The following is an 18103-nucleotide window of genomic DNA, read 5'->3' on the forward strand; positions in this document are numbered from 1 at the left end:
TGGTTGTTTCTTGGCTGATCGCTTCCTTGTTTATATAAAAGGTAAAAATCAGGAATGAACATTCATCTGGAAAATCTGTTTAGATGATATCGATCCATGTAAAAAGCCCATGTAGCCCATACTCATCTAACATGGCTAGCTTGTTCATGTTGCTGTTTTTTGCTCTAGACGTATACTGCACGTAATTTTAACAATTCTTAGTTTTAAACTATTCATATAAATTTCTTTGGCTCTGATTTTTGTCAAACTTGTCCAGAGAAAACAAAATTGTAGTTTGAAAACCAGCTTCTATCCTGTGTGAATTCTCTGATATCCGTCAAGATCTTTACATAGAAATCTATTCAAACATTTTGGACATGAAAATTACTTCTCCCCCCCCCCCCCCCGGTGTGGGTCCTTTGATGGATCTCAACTTTTTGTTTGGATATAAAACATTTTCCACATTCAGGACATGAAAATGGCTTCTCTCCTGTGTGAGTTCTTTGATGTCTTCTAAGAGATGCTTGAGTGGTAAACCACTTCCCACATTCAGGACACGAAAACGGCTTCTCCCCCGTGTGACTTTTCTGATGTTGCATAAGATTTGATTTTTGAGTAAAAGACTTCCCACATTCAGGACATGAAAATGGCTTCTCTCCTGTGTGAATTCTTTCATGGTGAACAAGATTGGCTTTACTACTAAAACACTTCTCACATTCTGGACATGAAAATGGCTTCTTTCCTGTGTGAGTTCTTTCATGTGTCCTAAGAGATGTTTGAGTGGTAAACCGCTTCCCACATTCAGGACATGAAAATGGCTTCTCTCCTGTGTGATTTCTTTTATGTGTCCTAAGAGATGTTTGAGTGGTAAACCACTTCCCACATTCAAGACATGAAAATGGCTTCTCCCCTGTGTGACGTCTTTGATGTTCTATTAAACCTTGTTTTCGTTTAAAACGCATCCCACATTCTGGACATGAAAGTGGTTTCTCTCCTGTGTGACTTCTCTGATGTTCTAGAAGATTTGATCTATAGGTAAAACATTTCCCACATTCAGGACATGAAAACGGCTTCTCTCCTGTGTGAATTTTATGATGTTGCATAAGACTTGATTTCTGAGTAAAAGACTTCTCATATTCAGGACATGAAAACGGCTTCTCTCCTGTGTGAATTCTTTGATGTCGAACAAGATGGGCTCTCCTACTAAAACACTTCCCACATTCAGGACATGAAAATGGTTTCTCCCCCGTGTGACTTCTTTGATGTCTCTTAAGATGATCTTTAGTTAAACAACACTTCCCACATTCAGGACACGAAAACGGCTTCTCCCCCGTGTGACTTTTCTGATGTTGCATAAGACTTGATTTCTGAGTAAAAGACTTCTCACATTCAGGACATGAAAACGGCTTCTCTCCTGTGTGAATTCTTTGATGTCGAACAAGATGGGCTCTCCTACTAAAACACTTCCCACATTCAGGACATGAAAACGGCTTCTCTCCTGTGTGAATTCTTTGATGTCGAACAAGATGGGCTCTCCTACTAAAACACTTCCCACATTCAGGACATGAAAATGGTTTCTCCCCCGTGTGAACTCTCTGATGTCTCTTAAGATGACCTTTAGTTAAACAACACTTCCCACATTCAGGACACGAAAACGGCTTCTCCCCCGTGTGACTTTTCTGATGCTGCCCAAGTTGGGATTTCTGGGGAAAACCTTTCCCACATTCAGGACATGAAAACGGCTTCTCTCCTGTGTGAATTCTTTGATGTTGAACAAGATGGGATATACAACTAAAACACTTCCCACATTCTGGACATGAAAACGGCTTCTCTCCTGTGTGAATTCTTTGATGTTGAACAAGATGGGATATACACCTAAAACACTTCCCACATTCTGGACATGAAAACGGCTTCTCTCCAGTGTGAATTCTTTGATGTTGAACAAGATGGGATATACACCTAAAACACTTCCCACATTCTGGACATGATAATGACTTTTCATTTCTCACGATTTTTGTGTGTCTGGAAAGATTTGATTTTTCCTCAGAATGTTCCTGACGTTCAGACCTTGCAGTGGTTCTCCTGAGTTTATGTGCCGCACTATTTATGTTATCCCTTGATTGATTATCTTCAACGTCACAATGGGGAGATAAGAGGCGTTCCTGGGAGCCGCTCCCCCCGTCGTCATCTAAAGAAAAAGAAGAAAAGTTCTCAAACAAAATAATTCATATTTTATTTCTACATGAAAAATCCATCCAATGAGCAACTTCTGTACCAAATCTCATCCCCAAATCACAATCCAGTAATTGTTTTCATATTGCACACAAACGTATCCTAGAAAGCTGCGGTTCAATAACATTTTATTAACCCCTTAGTGACCGGTCTATCGTGTTTCTACCTCCCGCAGCTGCAGGACATGTGTGAAGGGAGATCGCAGGGTGATCTCCCTCCATCGGCCCCTTTTGCCATATTCAAATAAATCTTGGTATTTGTATAGCGCCAACTTATTCCGCAGCGCTTTCAGGTAATTATTACTTATTACCCCCCACCAAGCTGGGTTCTCATTTTACAGACCTCAGAAGGATGGAAGGCTGAGTCAACCTTGAGCCGGCTACCTGACGCATGTGGGGATCAAACTTGCAACCTTCAGGTCGTAGGCGAGACCTCTGCACCACACGATTATTATATAGATTATTTTATAATAATACATATCTGGTATCACTGCGTCCGTAAAAGTCCGATCTATCAAATAAATGCATTGTTTACCGTGCATGATGAAGATCTTCGGAATTTTTTTTAAGAAAGCCAGAAATGCGCTTTTTTGGTCACCCGGTCTCCAAGCAAAAATGCAATAATAAGTAATCAAAAGCCATATCCATTCTAAAATGGTACCAGCACAAACCACAAGACGTCCCGCATAACCGGAGCCGTCGCACAACTGTGATAACGGAAAAATAAAAGAGCTATTGCAGGAAGAAATGGCATCAGAAAATAAATGTGAAAAATAAATAAATAAAAACCGATACAAGTTTGGTATCGCAGTAATCGTACCGACCCGCAGAATAAAGTCATCCTGTCATTCTTGTTGCCGTTTGTGCGCTGCAGAAACAAGACGCATCGAAGGATGGAGGAATTTCATTTCTCTCCCCTTACAATTTTTTGAGAGTTTTTCAGTACATTATATGGTGCGTTATATATATATATATCACAATGAATTCAATATTCTATATAGAAAAAGATACAGATACAGAATCTGTCCGCTCTGGAAGTAATTTTTTTTTTGCTGTTACATTAAACATAATTTTTCCATGAATTTGATACATTTGTATTCCAGCTGTGATGAGCTGCCGGTGTTATTATGATGAGCTGCCGGTATTATTATGATGAGCTGCCGGTGTTATTATGATGAGCTGCCGGTGTTATTATGATGAGCTGCCGGTGTTATTATGATGAGCTGCCGGTATTATTATGATGAGCTGCCGGTGTTATTATGATGAGCTGCCGGTGTTATTATGATGAGCTGCCGGTATTATTATGATGAGCTGCCGGTTTTTATTATGATTAGCTGCCGGTATTATTACGATGAGCTGCCGGAGTTATTATGATGAGCTGCCGGTATTATTACGATGAGCTGCCGGTGTTATTATAATGAGCTGCCGGTGTTATTATGATGAGCTGCCGGTGTTATTATGATGAGCTGCTGGTATTATTATGATGAGCTGTCGGTATTATTATGATGAGCTGCCGGTATTATTATGATGAGTTGCCGGTGTTATTATGATCAGCATTATGATTATGTTATCAGCGCTCCCCCTCACCTCCTCCGTAGCATTCCCACAATCAGCGCTTCCCCTCGCCGCCTCCGTAGGGTTCCCACAATCAGCGCTCCCCCTCATCTCCTCAGGAGGCTTCCCCATCAGAGCTCCCCCTCACCTCCTCCGTAAGCTTCCCACAATCAGCGCTCCCCCTCACCTCCTCCGTAGGGTTCCCACAATCAGCGCTCCCCCACACCTCCTCCGTAGGGTTCCCACAATCAGCGCTCCCCCTCACCTCCTCCTTAGGGTTCCCACAATCAGTGCTCCCCCACACCTCCTCCGTAGGCTTCTCACAATCAGCGCTCTCCCACACCTCCTCCGTAGGCTTCCCACAATCAGCGCTCCCCCTCACCTCCTCCGGAGGCTTCCCACAATCAGCGCTCCCCCTCAGCTCCTCCGGAGGCTTCCCACAATCAGCGCTCCCCCTCACCTCCTCCGGAGGCTTCCCACAATCAGCGCTCCCCCTCACCTCCTCCGGAGGCTTCCCACAATCAGCGCTCCCCCTCACCTCCTCCGGAGGCTTCCCACAATCAGCGCTCCCCCTCAGCTCCTCCGGAGGCTTCCCACAATCAGCACTCCCCCTCACCTCCTCCGGAGGCTTCCCACAATCAGCGCTCCCCCTCACCTCCTCCGGAGGCTTCCCACAATCAGCGCTCCCCACACCTCCTCCGGAGGCTTCCCACAATCAGCGCTCCCCACACCTCCTCCGGAGGCTTCCCACAATCAGCGCTCCCCCACACCTCCTCCGGAGGCTTCCCACAATCAGCGCTCACCCACACCTCCTCCGTAGGCTTCCCACAATCAGCGCTCCCCCTCACCTCCTCTGTAGGCTTCCCACAATCAGCGCTCCCCCACACCTCCTCCGTAGGCTTCTCACAATCAGCGCTCCCTCGCCGCGTCCTCTGTAGGCTTCTCAATATCAGCGCTCCCCCTCACCTCCTCCGGAGGCTTCCCACAATCAGCGCTCCCCCTCACCTCCTCCGGAGGCTTCCCACAATCAGCGCTCCCCCACACCTCCTCCGGAGGCTTCCCACAATCAGCGCTCCCCCACACCTCCTCCGTAGGCTTCCCACAATCAGCGCTCCCCTCACCTCTTCCGTAGGCTTCCCACAATCAGGACTCCCCCTCACCTCCTCTGTAGGCTTCCCACAATCAGCGCTCCCCCACACCTCCTCCGTAGGCTTCTCACAATCAGCGCTCCCTCACACCTCCTCTGTAAGCTTCTCAATATCAGCGCTCCCTCACACCTGCTCCGTAGGGTTCCCACAATCAGCGCTCCCCCTCAACTCCTCCGTAGGGTTCCCACAATCAGCGCTCCCCCACACCTCCTCTGTAGGCTTCCCACAATCAGCGCTCCCCCACACCTCCTCTGTAGGCTTCCCACAATCAGCGCTCCCCCACACCTCCTCCGTAGGCTTCCCACAATCAGCGCTCCCCCTCACCTCTTCAGGAGGCTTCCCCATCAGCGCTCCCCCTCACCTCCTCCGTAGGCTTCCCAGAATCAGCGCTTCCCTTCACCTCTTCCGTAGGGTTCCCACAATCAGCGCTCGCCCTCACCTCCTCCGTAGGCTTCCCACAATCAGCGCTCCCTCACACCTCCTCCGTAGGGTTAACACAATCAGTGCTCCCCCTCACCTCCTCCGTAGGCTTCCCACAATCAGCGCTCCCCCACACCTCCTCCGTAGGCTTCCCACAATCAGCGCTCTCCCACACCTCCTCCGTAGGCTTCCCACAATCAGCGCTCCCCCTCACCTCCTCCATAGGGTTCCCACAATCAGCGCTCCCCCTCACCTCCTCCCGAGGCTTCCCACAATCAGCGCTCCCCCACACCTCCTCCATAGGGTTCCCACAATCAGCGCTCCCCCTCACCTCCTCCGTAGGGTTCCCACAATCAGCGCTCCCCCACACCTCCTCCATAGGGTTCCCACAATCAGCGCTCCCCCTCACCTCCTCCCGAGGCTTGCCACAATCAGCGCTCCCCCTCACCTCCTCCGTAGGCTTCCCACAATCAGCGCTCCCGCACACCTCCTCCGTAGGCTTCTCAATATCAGCGCTCACTCACACCTGCTCTGTAGGGTTCCCACAATCAGCGCTCCCCCTCACCTCCTCCGTAGGCTTCCCACAATCAGCGCTTCCCCTCGCCGCCTCCGTAGGGTTCCCACAATGGGCGCTCCCTCACACCTCCTCCGTAGGCTTCTCAATATCAGCGCTCCCTCACACCTGCTCCGTAGGGTTCCCACAATCAGCGCTCCCCCTCACCTCCTCCGTAGGCTTCCCACAATCAGCGCTTCCCCTCGCCGCCTCCGTAGGGTTCCCACAATCAGCGCTCCCCCTCATCTCCTCAGGAGGCTTCCCCATCAGAGCTCCCCCTCACCTCCTCCGTAAGCTTCCAACAATCAGCGCTCCCCCTCACCTCCTCCGTAGGCTTCCCACAATCAGCGCTCCCACTCACCTCCGTAGGCTTCCCACAATAAGCGCTCCCCCTCACCTCCTCTGTTGGCTTCCCACAATCAGCGCTCCCCCACACCTCCTCCGTAGGCTTCTCACAATCAGCGCTCCCTCACACCTCCTCCGTAGGCTTCTCAATATCAGCGCTCCCTCACACCTGCTCCGTAGGGTTCCCACAATCAGCGCTCCCCCTCACCTCCTCCGTAGGCTTCCCACAATCAGCGCTTCCCCTCGCCGCCTCCGTAGGGTTCCCACAATCAGCGCTCCCCCACACCTCCTCCGTAGGCTTCTCACAATCAGCGCTCCCCCTCACCTCCTCCGTCGGCTTCCCACAATCAGCGCTTCCCCTCACCGCCTCCGTAGGGTTCTTACAATCAGCGCTCCCCCACACCTCCTTCGTAGGGTTCCCACAATCAGCGCTCCCCCTCACCTTCTCCGTAGGGTTCCCACAATCAGCACTCCCCCACACCTCCTCCGTAGGGTTCCCACAATCAGCACTCCCCCTCACCTCCTCTCGAGGCTTCTCAATATCAGCGCTCCCTGACACCTGCTCCGTAGGGTTCCCACAATCAGCGCTCCCCCTCGCCGCCTCCGTAGGGTTCCCACAATCAGCGCTCCCCCACACCTCCTCCGTAGGGTTCCCACAATCAGCGCTCCCCCTCACCTCCTCCGTAGGCTTCCCACAAACAGCGCTCCCCCAAACCTCCTCCGTAGGTCTCTCACAATCAGCGCTCCCCCTCACCTCCTCCATAGGGTTCCCACAATCAGCGCTCCCCCTCACCTCCTCCATAGGGTTCCCACAATCAGCACTCCCCCTCACCTCCTCCGTAGGCTTCCCAGAATCAGCGCTTCCCCTCACCGCCACGGTATGGTTCTTACAATCAGCGCTCCCCCTCACCTCCTCCATAGGCTTCTCACAATCAGCGCTCCCCCTCACCTCCTCCATAGGCTTCTCACAATCAGCGCTCCCCCTCACCTCCTCCGGAGGCTTCTCACAATCAGCGCTCCCCCTCACCTCCTTCGTAGGGTTCCCACAATCAGCGCTCCCCCTCACCTTCTCCATAGGGTTCCCACAATCAGCGCTCCCCCACACCTCCTCCGTAGGGTTCCCACAATCAGCACTCCCCCTCACCTCCTCCGTAGGCTTCTCACAATCAGCGCTCCCCCTCACCTCCTCCATAGGCTTCTCACAATCAGCGCTCCCCCTCACCTCCTCCGGAGGCTTCTCACATTCAGCGCTCCCCCTCACCTCCTCCGTAGGCTTCCCACAATCAGCGCTTCCCCTCACCGCCTCCTTAGGGTTCTTACAATCAGCGCTCCCCCACACCTCCTTCGTAGGGTTCCCACAATCAGCGCTCCCCCTCACCTTCTCCATAGGGTTCCCACAATCAGCGCTCCCCCACACCTCCTCCGTAGGGTTCCCACAATCAGCACTCCCCCTCACCTCCTCCGTAGGGTTCGCACAATCAGCTCTGCCCCACACCTCCTCCGTAGGGTTCCCACAATCAGCGCTCCCCCTCACCTCCTCTCGAGGCTTCCCACAATCAGCGCTCCCCCTCACCTCTTCAGGAGGCTTCCCCATCAGCGCTCCCCCTCACCTTCTCCGTAGGCTTCCCACAATCAGCGCTCCCCCTCACCTCCTCCGTAGGCTTCCCAGAATCAGCGCTTCCCTTCACCTCCTCCGTAGGGTTCCCACAATCAGCGCTCGCCCTCACCTCCTCCGTAGGCTTCCCACAATCAGCGCTCCCTCACACCTCCTCCGTAGGGTTAACACAATCAGTGCTCCCCCTCACCTCCTCCGTAGGCTTCCCACAATCAGCGCTCCCCCACACCTCCTCCGTAGGCTTCCCACAATCAGCGCTCTCCCACACCTCCTCCGTAGGCTTCCCACAATCAGCGCTCCCCCTCACCTCCTCCATAGGGTTCCCACAATCAGCGCTCCCCCTCACCTCCTCCCGAGGCTTCCCACAATCAGCGCTCCCCCACACCTCCTCCATAGGGTTCCCACAATCAGCGCTCCCCCTCACCTCCTCAGGAGGCTTCCCCATCAGCGCTCCCCCACACCTCCTCCGTAGGCTTCCCACAATCAGCGCTTCCCCTCACCGCCTCCTTAGGGTTCTTACAATCAGCGCTCCCCCACACCTCCTTCGTAGGGTTCCCACAATCAGCGCTCCCCCTCACCTTCTCCATAGGGTTCCCACAATCAGCGCTCCCCCACACCTCCTCCGTAGGGTTCCCACAATCAGCACTCCCCCTCACCTCCTCCGTAGGGTTCGCACAATCAGCTCTGCCCCACACCTCCTCCGTAGGGTTCCCACAATCAGCGCTCCCCCTCACCTCCTCTCGAGGCTTCCCACAATCAGCGCTCCCCCTCACCTCTTCAGGAGGCTTCCCCATCAGCGCTCCCCCTCACCTTCTCCGTAGGCTTCCCACAATCAGCGCTCCCCCTCACCTCCTCCGTAGGCTTCCCAGAATCAGCGCTTCCCTTCACCTCCTCCGTAGGGTTCCCACAATCAGCGCTCGCCCTCACCTCCTCTCGAGGCTTCCCACAATCAGCGCTCCCCCTCACCTCTTCAGGAGGCTTCCCCATCAGCGCTCCCCCTCACCTTCTCCGTAGGCTTCCCACAATCAGCGCTCCCCCTCACCTCCTCCGTAGGCTTCCCAGAATCAGCGCTTCCCTTCACCTCCTCCGTAGGCTTCCCACAATCAGTGCTCCCCCTCACCTCCTCCGTAGGCTTCCCACAATCAGCGCTCCCCCACACCTCCTCCGTAGGCTTCCCACAATCAGCGCTCCCCCACACCTCCTCCGTAGGCTTCCCACAATCAGCGCTCCCCCTCACCTCCTCCATAGGGTTCCCACAATCAGCGCTCCCCCTCACCTCCTCCCGAGGCTTCCCACAATCAGCGCTCCCCCACACCTCCTCCATAGGGTTCCCACAATCAGCGCTCCCCCTCACCTCCTCAGGAGGCTTCCCCATCAGCGCTCCCCCACACCTCCTCCGTAGGCTTCCCACAATCAGCGCTCCCCCTCACCTCCTCCGTAGGGTTCCCACAATCAGCGCTCCCCACACCTCCTCCACAGGGTTCCCACAATCAGCGCTCCCCCTCACCTCCTCCCGAGGCTTGCCACAATCAGCGCTCCCCCTCACCTCCTCCGTAGGCTTCCCACAATCAGCGCTCCCGCACACCTCCTCCGTAGGCTTCTCAATATCAGCGCTCACTCACACCTGCTCTGTAGGGTTCCCACAATCAGCGCTCCCCCTCACCTCCTCCGTAGGCTTCCCACAATCAGCGCTTCCCCTCGCCGCCTCCGTAGGGTTCCCACAATGGGCGCTCCCTCACACCTCCTCCGTAGGCTTCTCAATATCAGCGCTCCCTCACACCTGCTCCGTAGGGTTCCCACAATCAGCGCTCCCCCTCACCTCCTCCGTAGGCTTCCCACAATCAGCGCTTCCCCTCGCCGCCTCCGTAGGGTTCCCACAATCAGCGCTCCCCCTCATCTCCTCAGGAGGCTTCCCCATCAGAGCTCCCCCTCACCTCCTCCGTAAGCTTCCCACAATCAGCGCTCCCCCTCACCTCCTCCGTAGGCTTCCCACAATCAGCGCTCCCACTCACCTCCGTAGGCTTCCCACAATAAGCGCTCCCCCTCACCTCCTCTGTAGGCTTCCCACAATCAGCGCTCCCCCACACCTCCTCCGTAGGCTTCTCACAATCAGCGCTCCCTCACACCTCCTCCGTAGGCTTCTCAATATCAGCGCTCCCTCACACCTGCTCCGTAGGGTTCCCACAATCAGCGCTCCCCCTCACCTCCTCCGTAGGCTTCCCACAATCAGCGCTTCCCCTCGCCGCCTCCGTAGGGTTCCCACAATCAGCGCTCCCCCACACCTCCTCCGTAGGCTTCTCACAATCAGCGCTCCCCCTCACCTCCTCCGTAGGCTTCCCACAATCAGCGCTTCCCCTCACCTCCTCTCGAGGCTTCCCACAATCAGCGCTCCCCCTCACCTCTTCAGGAGGCTTCCCCATCAGCGCTCCCCCTCACCTTCTTCGTAGGCTTACCACAATCAGCGCTCCCCCTCACCTCCTCCGTAGGCTTCCCACAATCAGCGCTTCCCTTCACCTCCTCCGTAGGGTTCCCACAATCAGCGCTCCCCCACACCTCCTCCGTAGTGTTCCCACAATCAGCGCTCCCCCTCACCTCCTCCGTAGGGTTCCCACAATCAGCGCTCCCCCACACCTCCTCCGTAGGCTTCCCACAATCAGCGCTCTCCCACACCTCCTCCGTAGGCTTCCCACAATCAGCGCTCCCCCTCACCTCCTCCATAGGGTTCCCACAATCAGCGCTCACCCTCACCTCCTCCCGAGGCTTCCCACAATCAGCGCTCCCCCTCACCTCCTCCCGAGGCTTGCCACAATCAGCGCTCCCCCTCACCTCCTCCGTAGGCTTCCCACAATCAGCGCTCCCGCACACCTCCTCCGTAGGCTTATCAATATCAGCGCTCACTCACACCTGCTCTGTAGGGTTCCCACAATCAGCGCTCCCCCTCACCTCCTCCGTAGGCTTCCCACAATCAGCGCTTCCCCTCGCCGCCTCCGTAGGGTTCCCACAATGGGCGCTCCCCCTCATCTCCTCAGGAGGCTTCCCCATCAGAGCTCCCCCTCACCTCCTCCGTAAGCTTCCCACAATCAGCGCTCCCCCTCACCTCCTCCGTAGGCTTCCCACAATCAGCGCTCCCACTCACCTCCGTAGGCTTCCCACAATAAGCGCTCCCCCTCACCTCCTCTGTAGGCTTCCCACAATCAGCGCTCCCCCACACCTCCTCCGTAGGCTTCTCACAATCAGCGCTCCCTCACACCTCCTCCGTAGGCTTCTCAATATCAGCGCTCCCTCACACCTGCTCCGTAGGGTTCCCACAATCAGCGCTTCCCCTCACCTCCTCCGTAGGCTTCCCACAATCAGCGCTTCCCCTCGCCGCCTCCGTAGGGTTCCCACAATCAGCGCTCCCCCACACCTCCTCCGTAGGCTTCTCATAATCAGCGCTCCCCCTCACCTCCTCCGTAGGCTTCCCACAATCAGCGCTTCCCCTCACCGCCTCTGTAGGGTTCTTACAATCAGCGCTCCCCCACACCTCCTTCGTAGGGTTTCCACAATCAGCGCTCCCCCTCACCTTCTCCGTAGGGTTCCCACAATCAGCGCTCCCCCACACCTCCTCCGTAGGAGTCCCACAATCAGCACTCCCCCTCACCTCCTCCGTAGGGTTCGCACAATCAGCTCTGCACCACACCTCCTCCGTAGGGTTCCCACAATCAGCGCTCCCCCTCACCTCCTCTCGAGGCTTCCCACAATCAGCGCTCCCCCTCACCTCTTCAGGAGGCTTCCCCATCAGCGCTCCCCCTCACCTTCTTCGTAGGCTTACCACAATCAGCGCTCCCCCTCACCTCCTCCGTAGGCTTCCCACAATCAGCGCTTCCCTTCACCTCCTCCGTAGGGTTCCCACAATCAGCGCTCCCCCTCACCTCCTCCGTAGGGTTCCCACAATCAGCGCTCCCCCACACCTCCTCCGTAGTGTTCCCACAATCAGCGCTCCCCCTCACCTCCTCCGTAGGGTTCCCACAATCAGCGCTCCCCCACACCTCCTCCGTAGGCTTCCCACAATCAGCGCTCTCCCACACCTCCTCCGTAGGCTTCCCACAATCAGCGCTCCCCCTCACCTCCTCCATAGGGTTCCCACAATCAGCGCTCACCCTCACCTCCTCCCGAGGCCTCCCACAATCAGCGCTCCCCCACACCTCCTCCATAGGGTTCCCACAATCAGCGCTCCCCCTCACCTCCTCAGGAGGCTTCCCCATCAGCGCTCCCCCACACCTCCTCCGTAGGCTTCCCACAATCAGCGCTCCCCCTCACCTCCTCCGTAGGGTTCCCACAATCAGCGCTCCCCCTCACCTCCTCCCGAGGCTTGCCACAATCAGCGCTCCCCCTCACCTCCTCCGTAGGCTTCCCACAATCAGCGCTCCCCCTCACCTCCTCCGTAGGCTTCCCACAATCAGCACTCCCCCTCACCTCCTCTGTAGGCTTCCCACAATCAGCGCTCCCCCACACCTCCTCCGTAGGCTTCTCAATATCAGCGCTCACTCACACCTGCTCCGTAGGGTTCCCACAATCAGCGCTCCCCCTCACCTCCTCCGTAGGCTTCCCACAATCAGCGCTTCCCCTCGCCGCCTCCGTAGGGTTCCCACAATGGGCGCTCCCTCACACCTCCTCCGTAGGCTTCTCAATATCAGCGCTCCCTCACACCTGCTCCGTAGGGTTCCCACAATCAGCGCTTCCCCTCGCCGCCTCCGTAGGGTTCCCACAATCAGCGCTCCCCCTCATCTCCTCAGGCGGCTTCCCCATCAGAGCTCCCCCTCACCTCCTCCGTAAGCTTCCCACAATCAGCGCTCCCCCTCACCTCCTCCGTAGGCTTCCCACAATCAGCGCTCCCTCTCACCTCCTCCGTAGGCTTCCCACAATCAGCGCTCCCCCTCACCTCCTCTGTAGGCTTCCCACAATCAGCGCTCCCCCACACCTCCTCCGTAGGCTTCTCACAATCAGCGCTCACTCACACCTCCTCCGTAGGCTTCTCAATATCAGCGCTCCCTCACACCTGCTCCGTAGGGTTCCCACAATCAGCGCTCCCCCTCACCTCCTCTGTAGGCTACCCACAATCAGCGCTTCCCCTCGCCGCCTCCGTAGGGTTCCCACAATCAGCGCTCCCCCACACCTCCTCCGTAGGGTTCCCACAATCAGCGCTCCCCCTCACCTCCTCCGTAGGGTTCCCACAATCAGCGCTCCCCCACACCTCCTCCGTAGGCTTCCCACAATCAGCGCTCCCCCACACCTCCTCCGGAGGCTTCCCACAATCAGCGCTCCCCCACACCTCCTCCGTAGGCTTCCCACAATCAGCGCTCCCCCACACCTCCTCCGTAGGCTTCCCACAATCAGCGCTCCCCCTCACCTCCTCCGTAGGCTTCCCACAATCAGCACTCCCCCTCATCTCCTCTGTAGGCTTCCCACAATCAGCGCTCCCCCACACCTCCTCCGTAGGCTTCTCACAATCAGCGCTCCCCCACACCTCCTCCGTAGGCTTCTCAATATCAGCCCTCCCCCACACCTCCTCCGTAGGCTTCCCAAAATCAGCGCTTCCCCTCACCGCCTCCGTAGGGTTCTTACAATCAGCGCTCCCCCACACCTCCTCCGTTGGGTTTCCAAAATCAGCGCTCCCCCTCACCTTCTCCGTAGGGTTCCCACAATCAGCGCTCCCCCACACCTCCTCCGTAGGGTTCCCACAATCAGCACTCCCCCTCACCTCCTCTCGAGGCTTCTCAATATCAGCGCTCCCTGACACCTACTCCGTAGGGTTCCCACAATCAGCGCTCCCCCTCACCTCCTCCGTAGGCTTCCCACAATCAGCGCTCCCCCACACCTCCTCCGTAGGCTTCCCAAAATCAGCGCTTCCCCTCACCGCCTCCGTAGGGTTCTTACAATCAGCGCTCCCCCATACCTCCTCCGTTGGGTTTCCAAAATCAGCGCTCGCCCTCACCTTCTCCGTAGGGTTCCCACAATCAGCGCTCCCCCACACCTCCTCCGTAGGGTTCCCACAATCAGCACTCCCCCTCACCTCCTCTCGAGGCTTCTCAATATCAGCGCTCCCTGACACCTGCTCCGTAGGGTTCCCACAATCAGCGCTCCCCCTCACCTCCTCCGTAGGCTTCCCACAATCAGCGCTTCCCCTCGCCGCCTCCGTAGGGTTCCCACAATCAGCGCTCCCCCACACCTCCTCCGTAGGGTTCCCACAATCAGCGCTCCCCCTCACCTCCTCCGTAGGGTTCCCACAATCAGCGCTCCCCCACACCTCCTCCGTAGGTCTCTCACAATCAGCGCTCCCCCTCACCTCCTCCATAGGGTTCCCACAATCAGCACTCCCCCTCACCTCCTCCGTAGGCTTCCCAGAATCAGCGCTTCCCCTCACCGCCACGGTAGGATTCTTACAATCAGCGCTCCCCCACACCTCCTCCGTAGGCTTCTCACAATCAACGCTCCCCCTCACCTCCTCCGGAGGCTTCTCACAATCAGCGCTCCCCCTCACCTCCTCCGTAGGCTTCCCACAATCAGCGCTTCCCCTCACCGCCTCTGTAGGGTTCTTACAATCAGCGCTCCCCCACACCTCCTTCGTAGGGTTCTCACAATCAGCGCTCCCCCTCACCTTCTCCGTAGGGTTCCCACAATCAGCGCTCCCCCTCACCTCCTCCGTAGGCTTCCCACAATCAGCGCTTCCCCTCACCTCCTCCATAGGCTTCTCACAATCAGCGCTCCCCCTCACCTCCTCCATAGGCTTCTCACAATCAGCGCTCCCCCTCACCTCCTCCATAGGCTTCTCACAATCAGCGCTCCCCCACACCTCCTCCGTAGGGTTCCCACAATCAGCACTCCCCCTCACCTCCTCCGTAGGGTTCGCACAATCAGCTCTCCCCCACACCTCCTCCGTAGGGTTCCCACAATCAGTGCTCCCCCTCACCCCCTCCGTAGGCTTCTCACAATCAACGCTCCCCCTCACCTCCTCCGGAGGCTTCTCACAATCAGCGCTCCCCCTCACCTCCTCCGTAGGCTTCCCACAATCAGCGCTCCCCCACACCTCCTTCGTAGGGTTCTCACAATCAGCGCTCCCCCTCACCTTCTCCGTAGGGTTCCCACAATCAGCGCTCCCCCACACCTCCTCCGTAGGGTTCCCACAATCAGCACTCCCCCTCACCTCCTCCGTAGGGTTCGCACAATCAGCTCTGCCCCACACCTCCTCCGTAGGGTTCCCACAATCAGTGCTCCCCCTCACCTCCTCTCGAGGCTTCCCACAATCAGCGCTCCCCCTCACCTCTTCAGGAGGCTTCCCCATCAGCGCTCCCCCTCACCTTCTCCGTAGGCTTCCCACAATCAGCGCTCCCCCTCACCTCCTCCGTAGGGTTCCCACAATCAGCGCTCCCCTACACCTCCTCCGTAGGCTTCTCACAATCAGCGCTCCCCCTCACCTCCTCCATAGGGTTCCCACAATCAGCACTCCGCCTCACCTTCTCCGTAGGGTTCCCACAATCAGCGCTCCCCCACACCTCCTCCGTAGGGTTCCCACAATCAGCACTCCCCCTCACCTCTTCTCGAGGCTTCTCAATATCAGCGCTCCCTGACACCTGCTCCGTAGGGTTCCCACAATCAGCGCTCCCCCTCACCTCCTCCGTAGGCTTCCCACAATCAGCGCTTCCCCTCACCTCCTCCATAGGCTTCTCACAATCAGCGCTCCCCCTCACCTCCTCCATAGGCTTCTCACAATCAGCGCTCCCCCTGACCTCCTCCGTAGGCTTCTCACAATCAGCGCTCCCCGTCACCTCCTCCATAGGGTTCCCACAATCAGCACTCTCCCTCACCTCCTCCGTAGGCTTCCCAGAATCAGCGCTTCCCCTCACCGCCTCCGTAGGGTTCCCACAATCAGCGCTCCCCCTCACCTCCTCCGTAGGCTTCTCACAATCAGCGCTCCCCCTCACCTCCTCCGGAGGCTTCTCACAATCAGCGCTCCCCCTCACCTCCTCCGGAGGCTTCTCACAATCAGCGCTCCCCCTCACCTCCTCCATAGGCTTCTCACAATCAGCGCTCCCCCTCACCTCCTCCGTAGGCTTCTCACAATCAGCGCTCCCCCTCACCTCCTCCGTAGGCTTCCCACAATCAGCGCTTCCCCTCACCGCCTCCGTAGGGTTCCCACAATCAGCGCTCCCCCACACCTCCTTCGTAGGGTTCCCACAATCAGCGCTCCCCCTCACCTTCTCCGTAGGGTTCCCACAATCAGCGCTCCCCCACACCTCCTTCGTAGGGTTCCCACAATCAGCACTCCCCCTCACCTCCTCCGTAGGGTTCGCACAATCAGCTCTGCCCCACACCTCCTCCGTAGGGTTCCCACAATCAGCGCTCCCCCTCACCTCCTCTCGAGGCTTCCCACAATCAGCGCTCCCCCTCACCTCTTCAGGAGGCTTCCCCATCAGCGCTCCCCCTCACCTTCTCCGTAGGCTTCCCACAATCAGCGCTCCCCCTCACCTCCTCCGTAGGGTTCCCACAATCAGCGCTCCCCCTCACCTCCTCCGTAGGCTTCCCACAATCAGCGCTCCCCCACACCTCCTCCGTAGGGTTAACATAATCAGCGCTACCCCTCACCTCCTCCGTAGGCTTCCCACAATCAGCGCTTCCCCTCGCCGCCTCCGTAGGGTTCCCACAATCAGCGCTCCCCCACACCTCCTCCGTAGGGTTCCCACAATCAGCGCTCCCCCTCACCTCCTCCGTAGGGTTCCCACAATCAGCGCTCCCCCACACCTCCTCCGTAGGCTTTCCACAATCAACGCTCTCCCACACCTCCTCCGTAGGCTTCCCACAATCAGCGCTCCCCCTGACCTCCTCCATAGGGTTCCCACAATCAGCGCTCCCCCTCACCTCCTCCGTAGGCTTCCCACAATCAGCGCTTCCCCTCACCGCCTCCGTAGGGTTCTTACAATCAGCGCTCCCCCACACCTCCTCCATATGGTTCCCACAATCAGCACTCCCCCTCACCTTCTCCGTAGGGTTCCCACAATCAGCGCTCCCCCACACCTCCTCCGTAGGCTTCTCACAATCAGCGCTCCCTCACACCTCCTCTGTAGGCTTCTCAATATCAGCGCTCCCTCACACCTGCTCCGTAGGGTTCCCACAATCAGCGCTCCCCCTCACCTCCTCCGTAGGGTTCCCACAATCAGCGCTCCCCCACACCTCCTCTGTAGGCTTCCCACAATCAGCGCTCCCCCACACCTCCTCCGTATCCTTCCCACAATCAGCGCTTCCCCTCACCGCCTCCGTAGGGTTCTTACAATCAGCGCTCCCCCACACCTCCTCCGTTGGGTTTCCAAAATCAGCGCTCCCCCTCACCTTCTCCGTTGGGTTCCCACAATCAGCGCTCCCCCACACCTCCTCCGTAGGGTTCCCACAATCAGCACTCCCCCTCACCTCCTCTCGAGGCCTCTCAATATCAGCGCTCCCTGACACCTGCTCCGTAGGGTTCCCACAATCAGCGCTTCCCCTCACCTCCTCCGTAGGCTTCCCACAATCAGCGCTTCCCCTCGCCGCCTCCGTAGGGTTCCCACAATCAGCGCTCCCCCACACCTCCTCCGTAGGGTTCCCACAATCAGCGCTCCCCCTCACCTCCTCCGTAGGGTTCCCACAAACAGCGCTCCCCCACACCTCCTCCGTAGGCTTCCCACAATCAGCGCTCCCCCACACCTCCTCCGTAGGCTTCTCACAATCAGCGGTCCCCCTCACCTCCTCCATAGGGTTCCCACAATCAGCACTCCCCCTCACCTCCTCCGTAGGCTTCCCAGAATCAGCGCTTCCCCTCACCGCCACGATAGGGTTCTTACAATCAGCGCTCCCCCACACCTCCTCCGTAGGGTTCCCACAATCAGCGCTCCCCCTCACCTCCTCCGTAGGCTTCTCACAATCAGCGCTCCCCCTCACCTCCTCCGTAGGCTTCTCAAAATCAGCGCTCCCCCTCACCTCCTCCGTAGGCTTCTCACAATCAGCGCTCCCCCTCACCTCCTCCGTAGGCTTCCCACAATCAGCGCTTCCCCTCACCGCCTCCGTAGGGTTATTACAATCAGCGCTCCCCCACACCTCCTTCGTAGGGTTCCCACAATCAGCGCTCCCCCTCACCTTCTCCGTAGGGTTCCCACAATCAGCGCTCCCCCACACCTCCTCCGTAGGGTTCCCACAATCAGCACTGCCCCTCACCTCCTCCGTAGGGTTCGCACAATCAGCTATGCCCCAC

General features: G+C 57.5%; 2 protein-coding genes across 4 annotated transcripts in view; both read right to left on the reverse strand.

Moving 5' to 3' along the window:
* Positions 1-11429, reverse strand: part of LOC136591244 (T-cell ecto-ADP-ribosyltransferase 1-like) — a 75168-nt gene extending 63739 nt beyond the window's left edge. The window contains exon 1 of one of the 3 annotated variants that reach the window (XM_066588486.1): positions 11408-11429. The gene's annotated coding sequence lies outside the window, so the exon portion shown is untranslated. Of the gene's footprint in view, positions 1-3951; positions 3981-5273; positions 5293-11407 lie in introns of those variants that run through there. The other 2 variants (XM_066588487.1, XM_066588485.1) reach the window with 2 other exon arrangements.
* On the reverse strand, positions 289-7305 carry LOC136607220 (zinc finger protein 665-like). The gene is made up of 3 exons (XM_066589029.1): positions 6751-7305; positions 368-2195; positions 289-323 (listed from the first exon to the last, which is right to left on the reverse strand). Exons 1-3 carry the CDS (start codon positions 7303-7305, stop codon positions 289-291), a joined length of 2418 nt encoding a protein of 805 aa, XP_066445126.1.
* Positions 11430-18103: the final 6674 nt, after the last annotated feature.

The sequence above is a fragment of the Eleutherodactylus coqui genome, chromosome 1 (assembly GCF_035609145.1).
Source record: "Eleutherodactylus coqui strain aEleCoq1 chromosome 1, aEleCoq1.hap1, whole genome shotgun sequence".
NCBI lineage: Eukaryota > Metazoa > Chordata > Amphibia > Anura > Eleutherodactylidae > Eleutherodactylus > Eleutherodactylus coqui.

What these genes read in the sequence shown, in the direction of transcription:
- LOC136607220 (XM_066589029.1), bottom strand. Translation starts at nt 7,305, where the DNA reads ATGGAGAAGGTGAGGGGGAGCGCTGATTGTGGGAACCCTACGAAGGAG. An exon ending in TTGAGAAGCCTCGAGAGGAG is followed by an intron (nt 2,196 to 6,750) that starts GTGAGGGGGAGT and finishes TGAATTATTTTG; the next exon opens with TTTGAGAACTTTTCTTCTTT. An exon ending in CGGGGGGGGGGGGGGGAGAA is followed by an intron (nt 324 to 367) that starts GTAATTTTCATG and finishes TTCTATGTAAAG; the next exon opens with ATCTTGACGGATATCAGAGA.